This window comes from Xenopus laevis, chromosome 6L (genome assembly GCF_017654675.1).
Source record: "Xenopus laevis strain J_2021 chromosome 6L, Xenopus_laevis_v10.1, whole genome shotgun sequence".
Classification (NCBI taxonomy): domain Eukaryota; kingdom Metazoa; phylum Chordata; class Amphibia; order Anura; family Pipidae; genus Xenopus; species Xenopus laevis.
Genome location: NC_054381.1, coordinates 138,478,041 through 138,490,382, shown reverse-complemented (window position 1 = coordinate 138,490,382; position 12,342 = coordinate 138,478,041). Strand labels below are relative to the sequence as shown.

At 40.9% G+C, this 12,342-nt stretch overlaps 1 protein-coding gene across 2 annotated transcripts in view; it reads left to right on the top strand.

The window, feature by feature from the left end:
• Positions 1–11,579, top strand: part of vps13b.L (vacuolar protein sorting 13 homolog B L homeolog) — a 591,067-nt gene extending 579,488 nt beyond the window's left edge. For both annotated transcript variants that reach the window (XM_018268144.1, XM_018268145.1), the window contains exons 59-62: positions 2,006–2,182; positions 7,478–7,580; positions 9,175–9,424; positions 10,560–11,579. In XM_018268144.1, the coding sequence (XP_018123633.1) occupies positions 2,006–2,182; positions 7,478–7,580; positions 9,175–9,424; positions 10,560–10,808 (779 nt within the window). In that variant the 3' untranslated portion in view covers positions 10,809–11,579. The remainder of the gene's footprint in view (positions 1–2,005; positions 2,183–7,477; positions 7,581–9,174; positions 9,425–10,559) is intronic.
• The last annotated feature ends 763 nt before the right edge of the window (positions 11,580–12,342 follow it).

Below are 12,342 nucleotides of genomic sequence, written 5' to 3'. Positions count from 1 at the left end.
GCTGCTATTGACAAGCTGAAACTTTAGGCTGGTGCAATAAGTTCATTATATAAAATATGACCTTTTTAGCTATATTCATTTATAGGGTTTAGTTCTCCTTTAAGTGCATAGTCTGACAAGCTGTATGTATAATGTTAATGTAAGACTTGGAACATAAGAGCCACCATAGACATTCCATTGCCAGGGAGAAGGCTCTGAGCAGATACATAGAGTTTCTTCATCTCTGGTACATTTGCTCATTCAATTGGAGCCACAAGGTCCCCAGTGGAAGAGGGGCTAAGCTTATATGTGGGGTCTGAGCTTGTAGAAGTCAATTAAAGCCAATTTTTTTTTCATTTTGTGTCCAATAAGTATTCATTATATCTTAGTTTGGCTCATGTACAGGGTACTGACTTCTTATTACAGGGAACAAGGAAATAATTGTAAAAAATATGAATTATTTGATTACTATGGAGTCTATGGGGAGACGACCTTCCTGTAATTTGGAGCTTTCTGGATAAAGGGTTTCCAGATAACAGATCCCGTACCTGTATTTGTTTTTCTGGGATTTACTTCCCTTTAATGTATGTGCTCCCTTACATTACTAGGGATACAGTTTCATACAGTTCATTTCTGTAGATTCATTTCCAAGATCTTTTTCATTAATGCTCCGGTATGGAGGCGCATGCAGAACAATAACCCCCCGACCGAGACTGCAAAGCCATCTGAGTGGTGCCGCGTTGAGTGACGAGAGAGAAGAGGTCATGGGAACAATCTCCGCTTCAGCCATCTTTATGGCGTCCCGCATATTTCAAAGCACTTACTCCAAAACAAATAAAAGCTGCAGATTCCCCAATGATGCCTGTGTGCATTATGCACCAGGAGAACTATGTTCTTGTTATTGGAGATAGTAGGCAGGAGAGCGGCACTGACAGCTTTTTGAATGTCACCTCCCCGTACAAAAGCCCCTCTAAATCTCCCCAGCCCAGATATCTAAAGGGGGAAACTGTAGAAGACATGAAAAAGCAACATCATAAAAACAAGATGGAACGGCCGAGGTCCCGGGATGAACGTACGGTTCTCTTATTCCCCACAAAGCAATGAAGTGTTTCAGAACCCAACGCAAGGCGATCGGATTTCACAAGCTGTATTAGTATTTAAACAAGGCGAGAGTGCAAAGCCAAAATAAAATTAGAAAAAGATCACATATTGGCTGGAAGCGGTTACTCTTCTCTAATTCAGGCCCCGGGGCTTACAGAAGGATGAAAAATGCTAATTCCACCACTGCAAGACGGTTCCCAGCATCTGTTTAGTTCCACACATAGACTAGAAACCAGGCGCAGTCACTGTAACTTGCTCCAAGCAGTCTAATTACATGATGGCTGTCTTTAGATATTCCTAGGAGTAGGATTCTGGAGTCTCAGGGTGGGACTGGACTGCCAGGTGACCAGGGAATCTCCCATTGGATGAAAAATGTCATCAGCTCTGAATAATAATGATACCATTTAGCACATTGAAGTACAGGTATGGGATCTGTTATCTAGAAAGCCGTTATCCAGAAGCCGTTATCCTAGAAAGGTCGTCTTCCATTGGCTCCGATATAATCAACTTACTCTTTAAAAATGATTTCCTTTTTCTCTGTAATAATAAAACAGTTTGGATCAAGTACAATGTACTAAGATATAATTAATCCTTACTGGAGACCAAACAATCCTATTAGCTTTAATTAATGTTAAAATGATTTTTTAGTAGACAATATATGGAGATCCAAATTACAGAAAGACCACTTATCCGGAAAACCCCAGCTTCCGAACATTCTGGATAACAGATCCCATACCTGTATGTAATGGTGCATAGAGTGGGCCCTAGATGTCAGGCTGCCCTAGGAGGGGCTTTGCCTGTAGCAGTTTATAACACTTGGATCATGGGTAGATGCATGAAACAGAGGGAGGGCTGTCCATTCGATAGTTTCCCTTTATTGGACCTTATCTGAAGTCACACGTGTGATTTGTTGCTGTTGTTTCAGGTGCAATAGCCGGCATTGTGGATCAGCCCATGCAGAACTTCCAGCGGACCTCCGAGGCCCAAGGGTCGGCAGGAAACAAGGCCAAAGGCGTCATCTCAGGAGTGGGAAAAGGCATTGTGGGAGTCTTTACCAAGCCAATCGGGGGTGCCGCTGAGCTGGTGTCACAGACGGGATATGGTAAGCCTTATATGGATCCCAAATGCCTGGGCCTGAGTATCTCATTTATACTGGAGATGGGGGAACTAGAGCCCTAGTTCTAAAGCAAAGGGCTACATTTAAAGCAGTGCTCCCCAACCAGTGGTTCACGATCAACATGTTGTTCCCCAACCCCTTGGATGTTGCTCCCAGTGGCCTCAAAGCAGGTGCTCGTTTTTAGACTTCTGACTTGGAAGCAAGCTTTGGAGGCATAAAGACCATGTGTACTGCCAAACAAGCCTCCTGTCATTTGTTAGTCCACATAGGGGCTACCAAGTAACCAGTTAAAGCCCTTATTGGGCACCCCCTAGAAACATTTGTCATGCTTCTGTTGCTCCCCAACTTTGTTTTACATTTTAAAGGAGAAGGAAAGCTACAGAGGCATTTTATTGCCAATAGAAAAGCTGCAATAGTGCAAGCTAGAATGCTATACTTATTCTGTAGAATGTTTTACCATACCTGAGTAAAAAGCTCTAGAAACTCTCTGTTTGTTTAGGATAGCAGCTGCAGTATTAATGTGGTGTGACATCACTTCCTGCCTGAGTCTCTCCCTGCTCTGGGCTCAGATTACAGTAGAGAAGGGAGGGGGGGAAGAGGAGCAAACTGAGCATGCTCTTGCCCAGGGCAATGAGGTTTAAGCTGAAGGCAGGAAGTCTGATACTGAAGCCCATGAGTACACAATAGAAGGAAAGAAATGCAGTGTTTCTTTTGACAGGGGACTCAGAGCAGTACTACTTTGGGTGTTTACTGGTATATTTAGATGGACCTTTCTAATAAGGCTTACTTAGTTTTAACCTTTCCTTCTCCTTTAAGTAGAGCTCATGGGTATGAAAGTTTGGGGATCAGAAACAAAATTAGGCCTGACATCCCAGCCACTTTCCTGGCCCATTCCTTTGTGGGCTAAAGATGTAGGAGGTAGGACCAAAGAGCTCCATTGGCCAGAAAATGCACTTTGTGAATTGATATATTACAATAATAATTAAGGGAATGAATGAGATAAATCTTAACAGCAACAGGCAGTGTTTTTGCTTTTTGAAACAATGTTGTCTGCTGGGAATTAGGCCCCAGGAAAGTCATGTTAATTAGTGATAATGTAGGGTTCATATCTCTTTAAAGGAAAACTAAAGCCTAACTAAAAAAAGTAGCTAGAAATGTTGTACATTATATTCTGTGCTTCTGTACCAGCCCAAAGCAACCACAGCCATTCAGCAGTAAAGATCTGTGTCTCCAAAGATGCCCCAGTAGCTCCCCATCTTCTTTTCTGCTGATTCACTGCACATGCTCTGTGCTGCTGTCACTTACTGAGCTTAGGGACCCACTCACAATATACAGTACACATAGAATAGAAATGTCACAATATAAGGCTGATTAGTAATTAATACACATAATTACTACATGGCAGCACAGAAACCAGTGCAATTAGCATCAGAATTTAATAATCAGCCATGTGGCATCAGTTTATATTACAGGGGAACCTCATTTTCTGCTTGATAATTAGTGACGACCCCTAAGCTGCTATTGACAAGCTGAAACTTTAGGCTGCTGCAATAAGTTCACTATATAAAATGTGGCATTTTTGGCCATCTTCATTCTTAGGATTTATTTCTCCTTTAAACCCATGAAGAATCCCAGTGTCCTACTGAAAGTTGCCTGAACTTCTCACGTTACCCCACGAGCGCAGAGCGGGGATCAATCACCTTCACCAAGGTGGTCACATGATCATTGTGTGCCGGTGGCTGCCCCAGGTATCGCAGAAGAAAGAAGGAATTTATGGCATCGCTGAAGGTTTTACAAACCACTAATTCTCGCTCTAATGACCGAGCCTCATTTATAGAAGCTTTACAAGCGCACACGGCGGATCATCTTCAGCTCTCCCAGGCCTGCTGAAATACTTTGCCTTTTGCACGGTGCAATGAAGCTCACGTCTCCGGGGGGCTCATAAACGAATATGTATCAATGTTTAACAGCTGGATTAAGTAATTTCTACTATAAATACTGTATCCAGGCAAACAGTTTGTTTTTGCACTTTTACTGTCCATGACGCATCTCTAGAAGTATTTTATTATGGAGCAGGGAAGTTAACTGCGCGCTGGAATATTCCGCGGATCAATTGTAAACGATGTGTGTGATACCATTTGGGAAGGGGAGAGCTCTCAAGGGTATTGGGTTTCCACTAATTGCTGAGGCTAACGTTGGCTTCCAAACGTTCATTTTTTGGTTTTTAGCTAATGCAAGATCACCGGGGGTTAAGTGCTCTGCCATTGCTTTTTAACGTCTAAAGAATTATCTACGAGCTCGGCGTGAGCTGCCAGATATGTTACATCACCCCCAGTTCTTTCGGTTGCACTTTGCAAATAGGTAGATGACATATCGATAACACATTGCTCATTTTTATCGCTGCAGGCCGGGGAAGCACTTCGGGTTCCTGCAGGGTCTGGAATATCTTTTATTGGGACTGTGTGGATATTGCCTTTAAATGTTGCTCTCAGATGATAGACGGGGGGTTACAGTGCAGCGTGGGGTTTATGGGCAAGTTCTGTACAGGGATGTGAGTGCTACACAAGTACAACAGAGCTTGCAAGTGACATACATGAATATATAGTCAATAAAGTACCCCCTTGTGTAAATTCTAAGGGTATTATAAGTTACAGAGGAGTTTCATGACCATATAAAAGCACTAGACTGAAGGCCGAGTGCTTTTATACAGGTCATGGAACTCCGAGGTGACGTTTACTACACCAGATTCAGTGAGTCATGTGACAGAAATGACATCACTACTCACCGTTTGAAACTGATGACATCACATTCACCTTCAAGTTATCTTTCAGTATGTGATAGAATGGCTGATTCTAAGCAACTTTTCAATTGGTCTTCATTCATTTGTGATAGTTTTTGTATTATTTGCTTTGTTCTTCTGACTCTTTCCAGCTTTCAATGGGGGTCACTGACCCCATGTAAAAACAAATGCTCTGTAAGGCTACACATTTATTGTTATTGCTACTTTTTATTACTCATCTTTCTATTCAGGCCTCTCCTATTCATATTTCAGTCTCTTATTCGAATCAATGCATGGACCCACGAAGTGATAAAGCCGGAGTCAGATTGTAAAAGGGTTAAAAAGGCTTACATTTTATTTTCCATAATTAAGAAACAAGGCCTGACGTGTTTCGTGTCTACCAAGGACACTTGCTCATTGAGTAAGTGTCCTTGGTAGACACGAAACCCGTCAGGCCTGGAGAGCTGCAAACTGGAGAGCTGCTGAATAAAAAGCTAAATAACTCAAAAACCACAAATCATAAAAAATGAAAACTAATTGCAAATTGTCTCAGAATGTCACTCTCTATATCATACTAAAAGTTAATTTAAAGGTGAACAACCCCTTTTAACGGGATACTCTGGGTCTTAAAAATGAAATGCATCCCCTGTTGCAAAATGTAAGGATGTTAAAAGTCACCCAGGAGTTCCATGATTGCAGGTGTTTGGATAAGTTTCATAGAACTCCACTGTGGCTTCTAATATCCTTACATTGTACAACAGGGGGTACAGCTATGACTTTCACTCAGTTGTTGGACGACATTACCCAGCATTCCTTCACTACCAAAGGAGTACTAGTCAGTAGTAGTCAGCAGCTCTGGCAGCCACCAGGGGATAAATAACTACTGCAGTCACTAGACACTGGGAAAGCAGCAAGTGGAACAACTCCCTGGTACATTTTCTTAAATGGGTGGTTCACCTTTAAGTTAACTTTTAGTAGGTTACAGAATGGCCAATTCTAAGCAACTTTTAAATTGGTCTTCATTTTTTTGTAAATTATTTGCCTTTTTCTTCTGACACTTTCCAGCTTTCAAATGGGGGTCACTGATAAATTATTGTTATTGGTACTTTTTATTACTCCTCTTTCTATTCAGGCCACTCCTATTCACATTGCTGTCTCTTATTCAAATCAGTGCATGGTTGCTAGGGTAATTTGGACCCTGGCAACCAGATTGCTGAAACTGCAAACTGGAGAGCTGCTGAATAAAAAGCTAAATAACTCAAAAACCACAAATACTAAAAAATGAAAACCAATTGCAAATTGTGTCAGAATGTCACTCTCTATCTCTTACTAAAACGCACCAACCCCTTTAAAAGAAACATAAAATGTAACATTTATAGATATGTGTGTTCCTTCTATTTCCAGAGCTGTATAATTTCATAGCAAATACATGTTTTTGACAGTGTCTCCTTTAAAGGAACGGTAGCCTCAAAAGTTAAAATTGTTGTAGAGTAATACAAATATAATGCAGTGTTGCCCTGCACTGGTAAAACCATACTCCCCAACATTTTGGAAATAAAAAGAGGGTAATGTGCGTGTAACGTGCCAAATTGTTTTGACCACGCCCACTTTTGTGGCCACACCCCCATGTTAATTTTACAAAATTTTGCAAGTTTTAAAAGTTTAAAACGTATTTCTGTGTTTTTTTCAGTTATTACAGTTTTGCTAATGAAGGTAAATTTCCGTGAGCTGTGAGTCTGACTTTTCCCAAGGGACCTGTTATCTTATATTGTTACAATTACTTATTTGCTTAACTCGAAATGTATCTAATGTATCTAATCTTCTGTTGCGGCTGGGCTCTCTGCCAAAAGTCAATTAAGTTAGAAACTTTGTTTCTTTTTCTGGTTGTTCAGTGCAGAGAAAAACAGGACTGCGGGTTGAGCTGTCAAAAGAGGGACTGTCCCTCTAAAAACGGGACAGTTGGGAGGTCTAAAACTGATGTGTTTGAACACTACTGTTTATATAAATAAGCTGCTGTGTAGCAATGGGGGCAGCCATTTAAAGGAGAAAAGGCTCAGGTTACACAGCAGATAAGCTCTGTAGAACATAATGGTGTTATCTGTTATCCACTATTTAACCTGTGCCATATAGCCTTTTTTCAGTTTCCACCATTGATACACAGCAGCTTGTTTATATGATCTATATGTTTCTGAAGCAAACACATCAGTTTTACCAGTGCAGAGCAGCACTGCATGATATTTTTATTACTTTAAAACACTTTCATTTTTTGCTGTTATTGTTCCTTTAAGGCCGTGTATTTGTGTTGACAATGGAACCTCTGTTGTTCGGGTGCAGCAAAGGGGGAGGGGTCAGGTGACCGGGGAATCTATAATAACAATATTAGTGTTGATATGAAGGGCCGCTAGCTGCTGTGCATGTGAATGGAATCAATACGTACAATCAGCAGGTGGGAGAATGTGCAGAAGAATTGAATTGACTTGTTCCTGTCTGTTCCCCCGCAGGTATTTTACATGGGGCCGGATTGTCACAACTTCCCAAACAACGTTTCCCGCCCAGTGATCAACCCACTCACCAGCTGCCCAACAGTCACGTGAAATATGTCTGGTAATGATCCCCTCCTGTATTCTTCCCACAATCCCACTGGTTCCCTGTAACTGGGTAAATGCCTTTATCAGAGGAGCATAAGGGAAGTGTATTATATACAGTCTGTATGTCCTCACTCAGGGACACCTACCTACTCCTCTCCACCTCTCCACACGGGGAACTACACCACCTACTGACAGCTGTGTGTATTATTCAAGTTCAACTAGTACAGGTTTGGGACACACAGTGGAAGGTACACGTATGGGACCTGGGGTTTTCTGGATAATGCATCTTTCTGTAATTTGGATCTTCATACCTTAAGTCTACTAGAAAATCATGTAAACATTAAATAAACCCAATAGGCTGGTTTTGCGTCCAATTTATTATATCTTAGTTTGGATCAAGCACAAGATAAAAAAATGTGGATTATTTGGATAAAATAGAATCCATGGAAGTCAGTCTTTCCGTAATTGGGAGCTTTCTAGATTATGGGTTTCCAGATAATGGATCCTATACCTGTATATTAATTTAAACAATGTGTAAAAAAAATATTACAAAATATACAGGTATGTGACCAGTTATCCAGAATGCTCGGGACCTTGGGTTTTATGGATAACGGATCTTTCTGTAATTTGGATCTTCTTACCTTAAGTCTACTAGAAAATCATGTAAACATTAAATAAACCCAATAGGCTGGTTTTGCTTCTAGGGATGCACTATTTTGAATTCGGCCTAACCCCCAAATCCTTCATAAAAGATTCGGCTGAATACCAAACCGAAACCGAATTTGCATATGCAAAGTAGGGGTGGGAAAAGGAAAACATTTTTTACTTCCTTGTTTTGTGACAAAAAGTCACGAGATTTCCCGCCCCATCCCTAATTTGCATATGCAAATTAGGATTGGGATTCGGTTTGCCTGGGCAGAAGGATTTGGCCAAATTCGAATTCTGATGAAAAAAAAACAAATCCTGGCCGAATCCCAAACCAAATCCTGGATTCAGTGCATCCCTATTTGTTTCCAATAAGGATTAATTCTATCTTAGTTGGGATCAAGTACAAATTACTGTTTTATTATTTATCAGAGAAATACTAATAAGCAGTGTATATTAAGCCCATAATTAATTTCAAAATAAAATCCAAAGCAACTCAGCTTGTGTGTAAGGCAATTTGTTTTCAAAGTAATAGTGCCAGGGAATTCCCCCATTCATCCCAGTCCATAAGTGTATGTAGCAATTCGGAAAATAAAGGTATTTGGTGGATTTTTCCCAAGAAAATGAAAGACAAAAAAAGTATTAAAAATGTAAAGCCATTTATTAGGACAAAAGAGGTTCTGGCCTAACGTGTTTCATTTCTATGAGTAAGCCTATGAGTAAGTTCCCCAACAGGCACAAAACGCGATAGGCCAGAACCTCTTTTGTTCTAATAAATACATTTTCTGAACTGTTTTATTATTACAGAGAAAAAGTAAATAATTTTTAAAAATTTAATTATTTGGATAAAACGGAGACAGCCTTCCTGTAATTTGGAGCCTTCTGGATAACGGATCCCATACCTGTATAAGAATGGTTTCTGTGGTGGCTATCAGGACTAATGTGTTCCTTGCAATGCTCCACAGGAAAATGCTGCAGTCCTTAGGAAGGCCTGAGGTTCACATGGCCCTTGACGTTGTTATAGTGAGCGGCTCTGGACAAGAGTATGCGGGGTGCTTGCTGCTTACATCAGAGGTGCTGTTTGTGGTGAGCATCAGTGAGGACACCCAGCAGCAAGCTTTCCCTGTCACTGAGATTGAATGCGTTGAGGAGCGGCAAATAACAAACTGCCTCAAGGTGCAACTGAAGCAACAACCAGTGGCCAGTGATGTGGAGGTAAGTGGTGGTCTGGAAGCCATAAATAAACACATATGTAATCGTGTGGGGCTCTGTCCTTTAAACAAAAGAATCGTGGATCCTGTAATGTGCCTACACTGCTAATAAAAACACATTGCAGTTTAAAAATACTGCCTGGAGCTGTTTGATTCATCTATTTTCCTGAATATTGTACCTTAAAGTGTAACACAGACACCTGAATCTGCAGCCATAAGGGATCGAAAACGGCTGCCTGAACCGAGAACTTGTTTACTAGTAAAGCAGTAGCCCAAGTGTTAAGTTAAAAAGACTTTATAAGGACATACATAAGTCTTAACGCGTTTCGTGCCACAATGGGCACTTACTCATAGGCTCATTAGTAAGTGCCCATTCAGGCACGAAACGCGTTAGGCTTATGTATGTCCTTATAAAGTCTTTTTAATAGGGATGCACCGAATCCACTATTTTGGATTCGGCCGAACCCCCGAATCCTTCGTGAAAGATTCGGCCGAATACTGAACCGAATCCTAATTTGCATATGTAAATTAGGGGTGGGAAGGAAAGAACATATTTTACTTCCTTGTTTTGTGACAAAAAGTCATGTGACTTCCCTCCCGCCCCTAATTTGCATATGGAAATTAGGGTTCGTCCGAATCCTGCTGAAAAAGGCCGAATCCCGAACCAAATCCAGGATTCGGTGTATCCCTACTTTTTAACTTAACACTTGGGCTACTGCTTTACTAGTAATGGCTCTCACCCCATTTGGAATCCTGCATAAGTGGTGTTCTGAGTCTAAACTAGGGATACAATGAATCCAGGATTCGGTTCGGGATTCGGCCAGGATTCTGCATTTTTCAGCAGGATTCGGCCGAATCCTTTTGCCCGGCCAAACCTGCATATGCAAATTAAGGGTGGGGAGTGAAATCACGTGACTTTTTGTCACAAAACAAGGAAGTAAAAAATGTTTTCCCTTCCCATCCCTAATTTACATATGCAAATTTGGGTTTGGTTCAGTATTCTGCTGAATTTTTCGTGAAGAATTTGGGGGGCTCGAATCTAAAATAGTGGATTTGGTGCATCCCTAGTGTAAACCATTTGCTGGGGATAGTGTACAATTGCTTTATGTAATACATCATACGTTTTCCTTCTTTTTCAGTCTGATGGCCCCCGAGAGAGACTCTCAGAACAACAGTACAAGCGATTGGTGGACTACGTGACAAAGAGTTCTCAGCACTTGGTCCCCAGTAGCTCCTCCCTGCACCTCGCATCCCACGTGGTAGCGGCTGAACCTCCTGCAAGCAACACCAAGACGTACCAGTTCCTGGTTGATGCCCATTTTGCCAGGGTGTTTATAAGTAAATTTAAAATGGTTAAAGACAAGGCTCTGCAGAGGGGATTTCACTAACTGCCATTCAATGTCCAAACTGTCGGCTTACAAACAGCACATGTTAAATATGTCTGATAGATGTTACCTCTGACAGGGAATATATTTTTTAGAAGAAGCAAAGGATCTCTATATTTAGATGGGCCAAGAATAGTAAAATGCCATTTAAGGTTGTCTGTTCAGGGCCACAAACTCCAATTATTTCACAGGTGACCAAGAGTTGGAAATAGTGGAAATGTGCAATTTCCAAAATCCTCATTTCTTGTGGTTTTGAAAGGGAATATGAATGTTATTTTTTTTATAAAGAATATATTTAAACTAAATTAGCCTTTTTTCCTTAGAGTATTAGGGGATAAAGTGTGTAGTTGGTGCTGCTGGAAGGTCACATTAATGTTTCTCAGCCCTTTGTTCTGTGGCCTGACAGTTGGTAGAACTGGAGACAGTCGTGCACCAATAGGCAGATACCTAAACATAGGCTCAATAGGACCCTGGGATGGGAATATACATTTCCATCCCATGACAAATACATTAAATATATGTATATATTTATTTCCATCCCATGAAATAAATACATGAGGTATATACATGAAGCTCACACTTAAGGGTGTGGTGGTATCTGATTGGACAGGTTTGTCTGCTCCCTGCAAAGAACACTTCCTCGTATTATTATAACAAACATATGAGTTTGGCTTCAGTTTGTGCGGTCGCTCCAGCAGGGGGGCATATGTATGAAGGTGTGTGAATATTTTATGCCAATAATCAGTAGTGTAAAATAAATGGACTATTTATAAATCTTGCCCTATTTTTTTTTTTTCTGCCTGAATGGAGGAATAAGAGGCTCTCAGCGTCACCGTTGTGATGTTTTATAGATGTACAAATACAATGTTGTTGCAGGAGCTCATTCACAAGTATCTGAGATAGGGATGCACCGAATCTAGGATTCGGTTCGGGATTCAGCAGGATTAGGATTTGGCCGAATCCTTGTGCCTGGCCAAACTGAATCCTAATTTGCATATATGTAAATTATGGATAGTAAGGGAAATCACGTGATTGTTCATCACAAAAGATTTTTTCCACGTTTTCCTTTACTGCCCCTAATTTGCATATGCAAATTAGGATTCGGATTCAATATTCGGCCGAATCTTTCACCAAGGACTCGGCCGAATCCCAAATAGTGGATTTGGTACATCCCTAATCTAAGACATTAAAGAGCCAGAAATTGGGGAGTCCTAGGTGGAAAAATAATCTGGTTAACCCTCACTCCATAGAACTCTGACCATGGGGCAGAACAAGCCACAGAGTGTGAGCTCAGGTGCCTATTTCTCACACAAATGCAGTGTTGTGCACATGAAAAGTATTTGCTGGACTGTGAAACGCTCATTGGAGAATAGATTGACAAGAACAGCAGAGAGTTGGCTTTTGTTTCATGTATTACTGAACAACATGATCCTATACTGAAATGTATGTACTTGATCTGGGAGAGGTTACAGAGGAAGATCAAGTGAGATTAGAACTCGCCCACTTCCTATGGGATTGAGATTTTTTTTTCAAACAG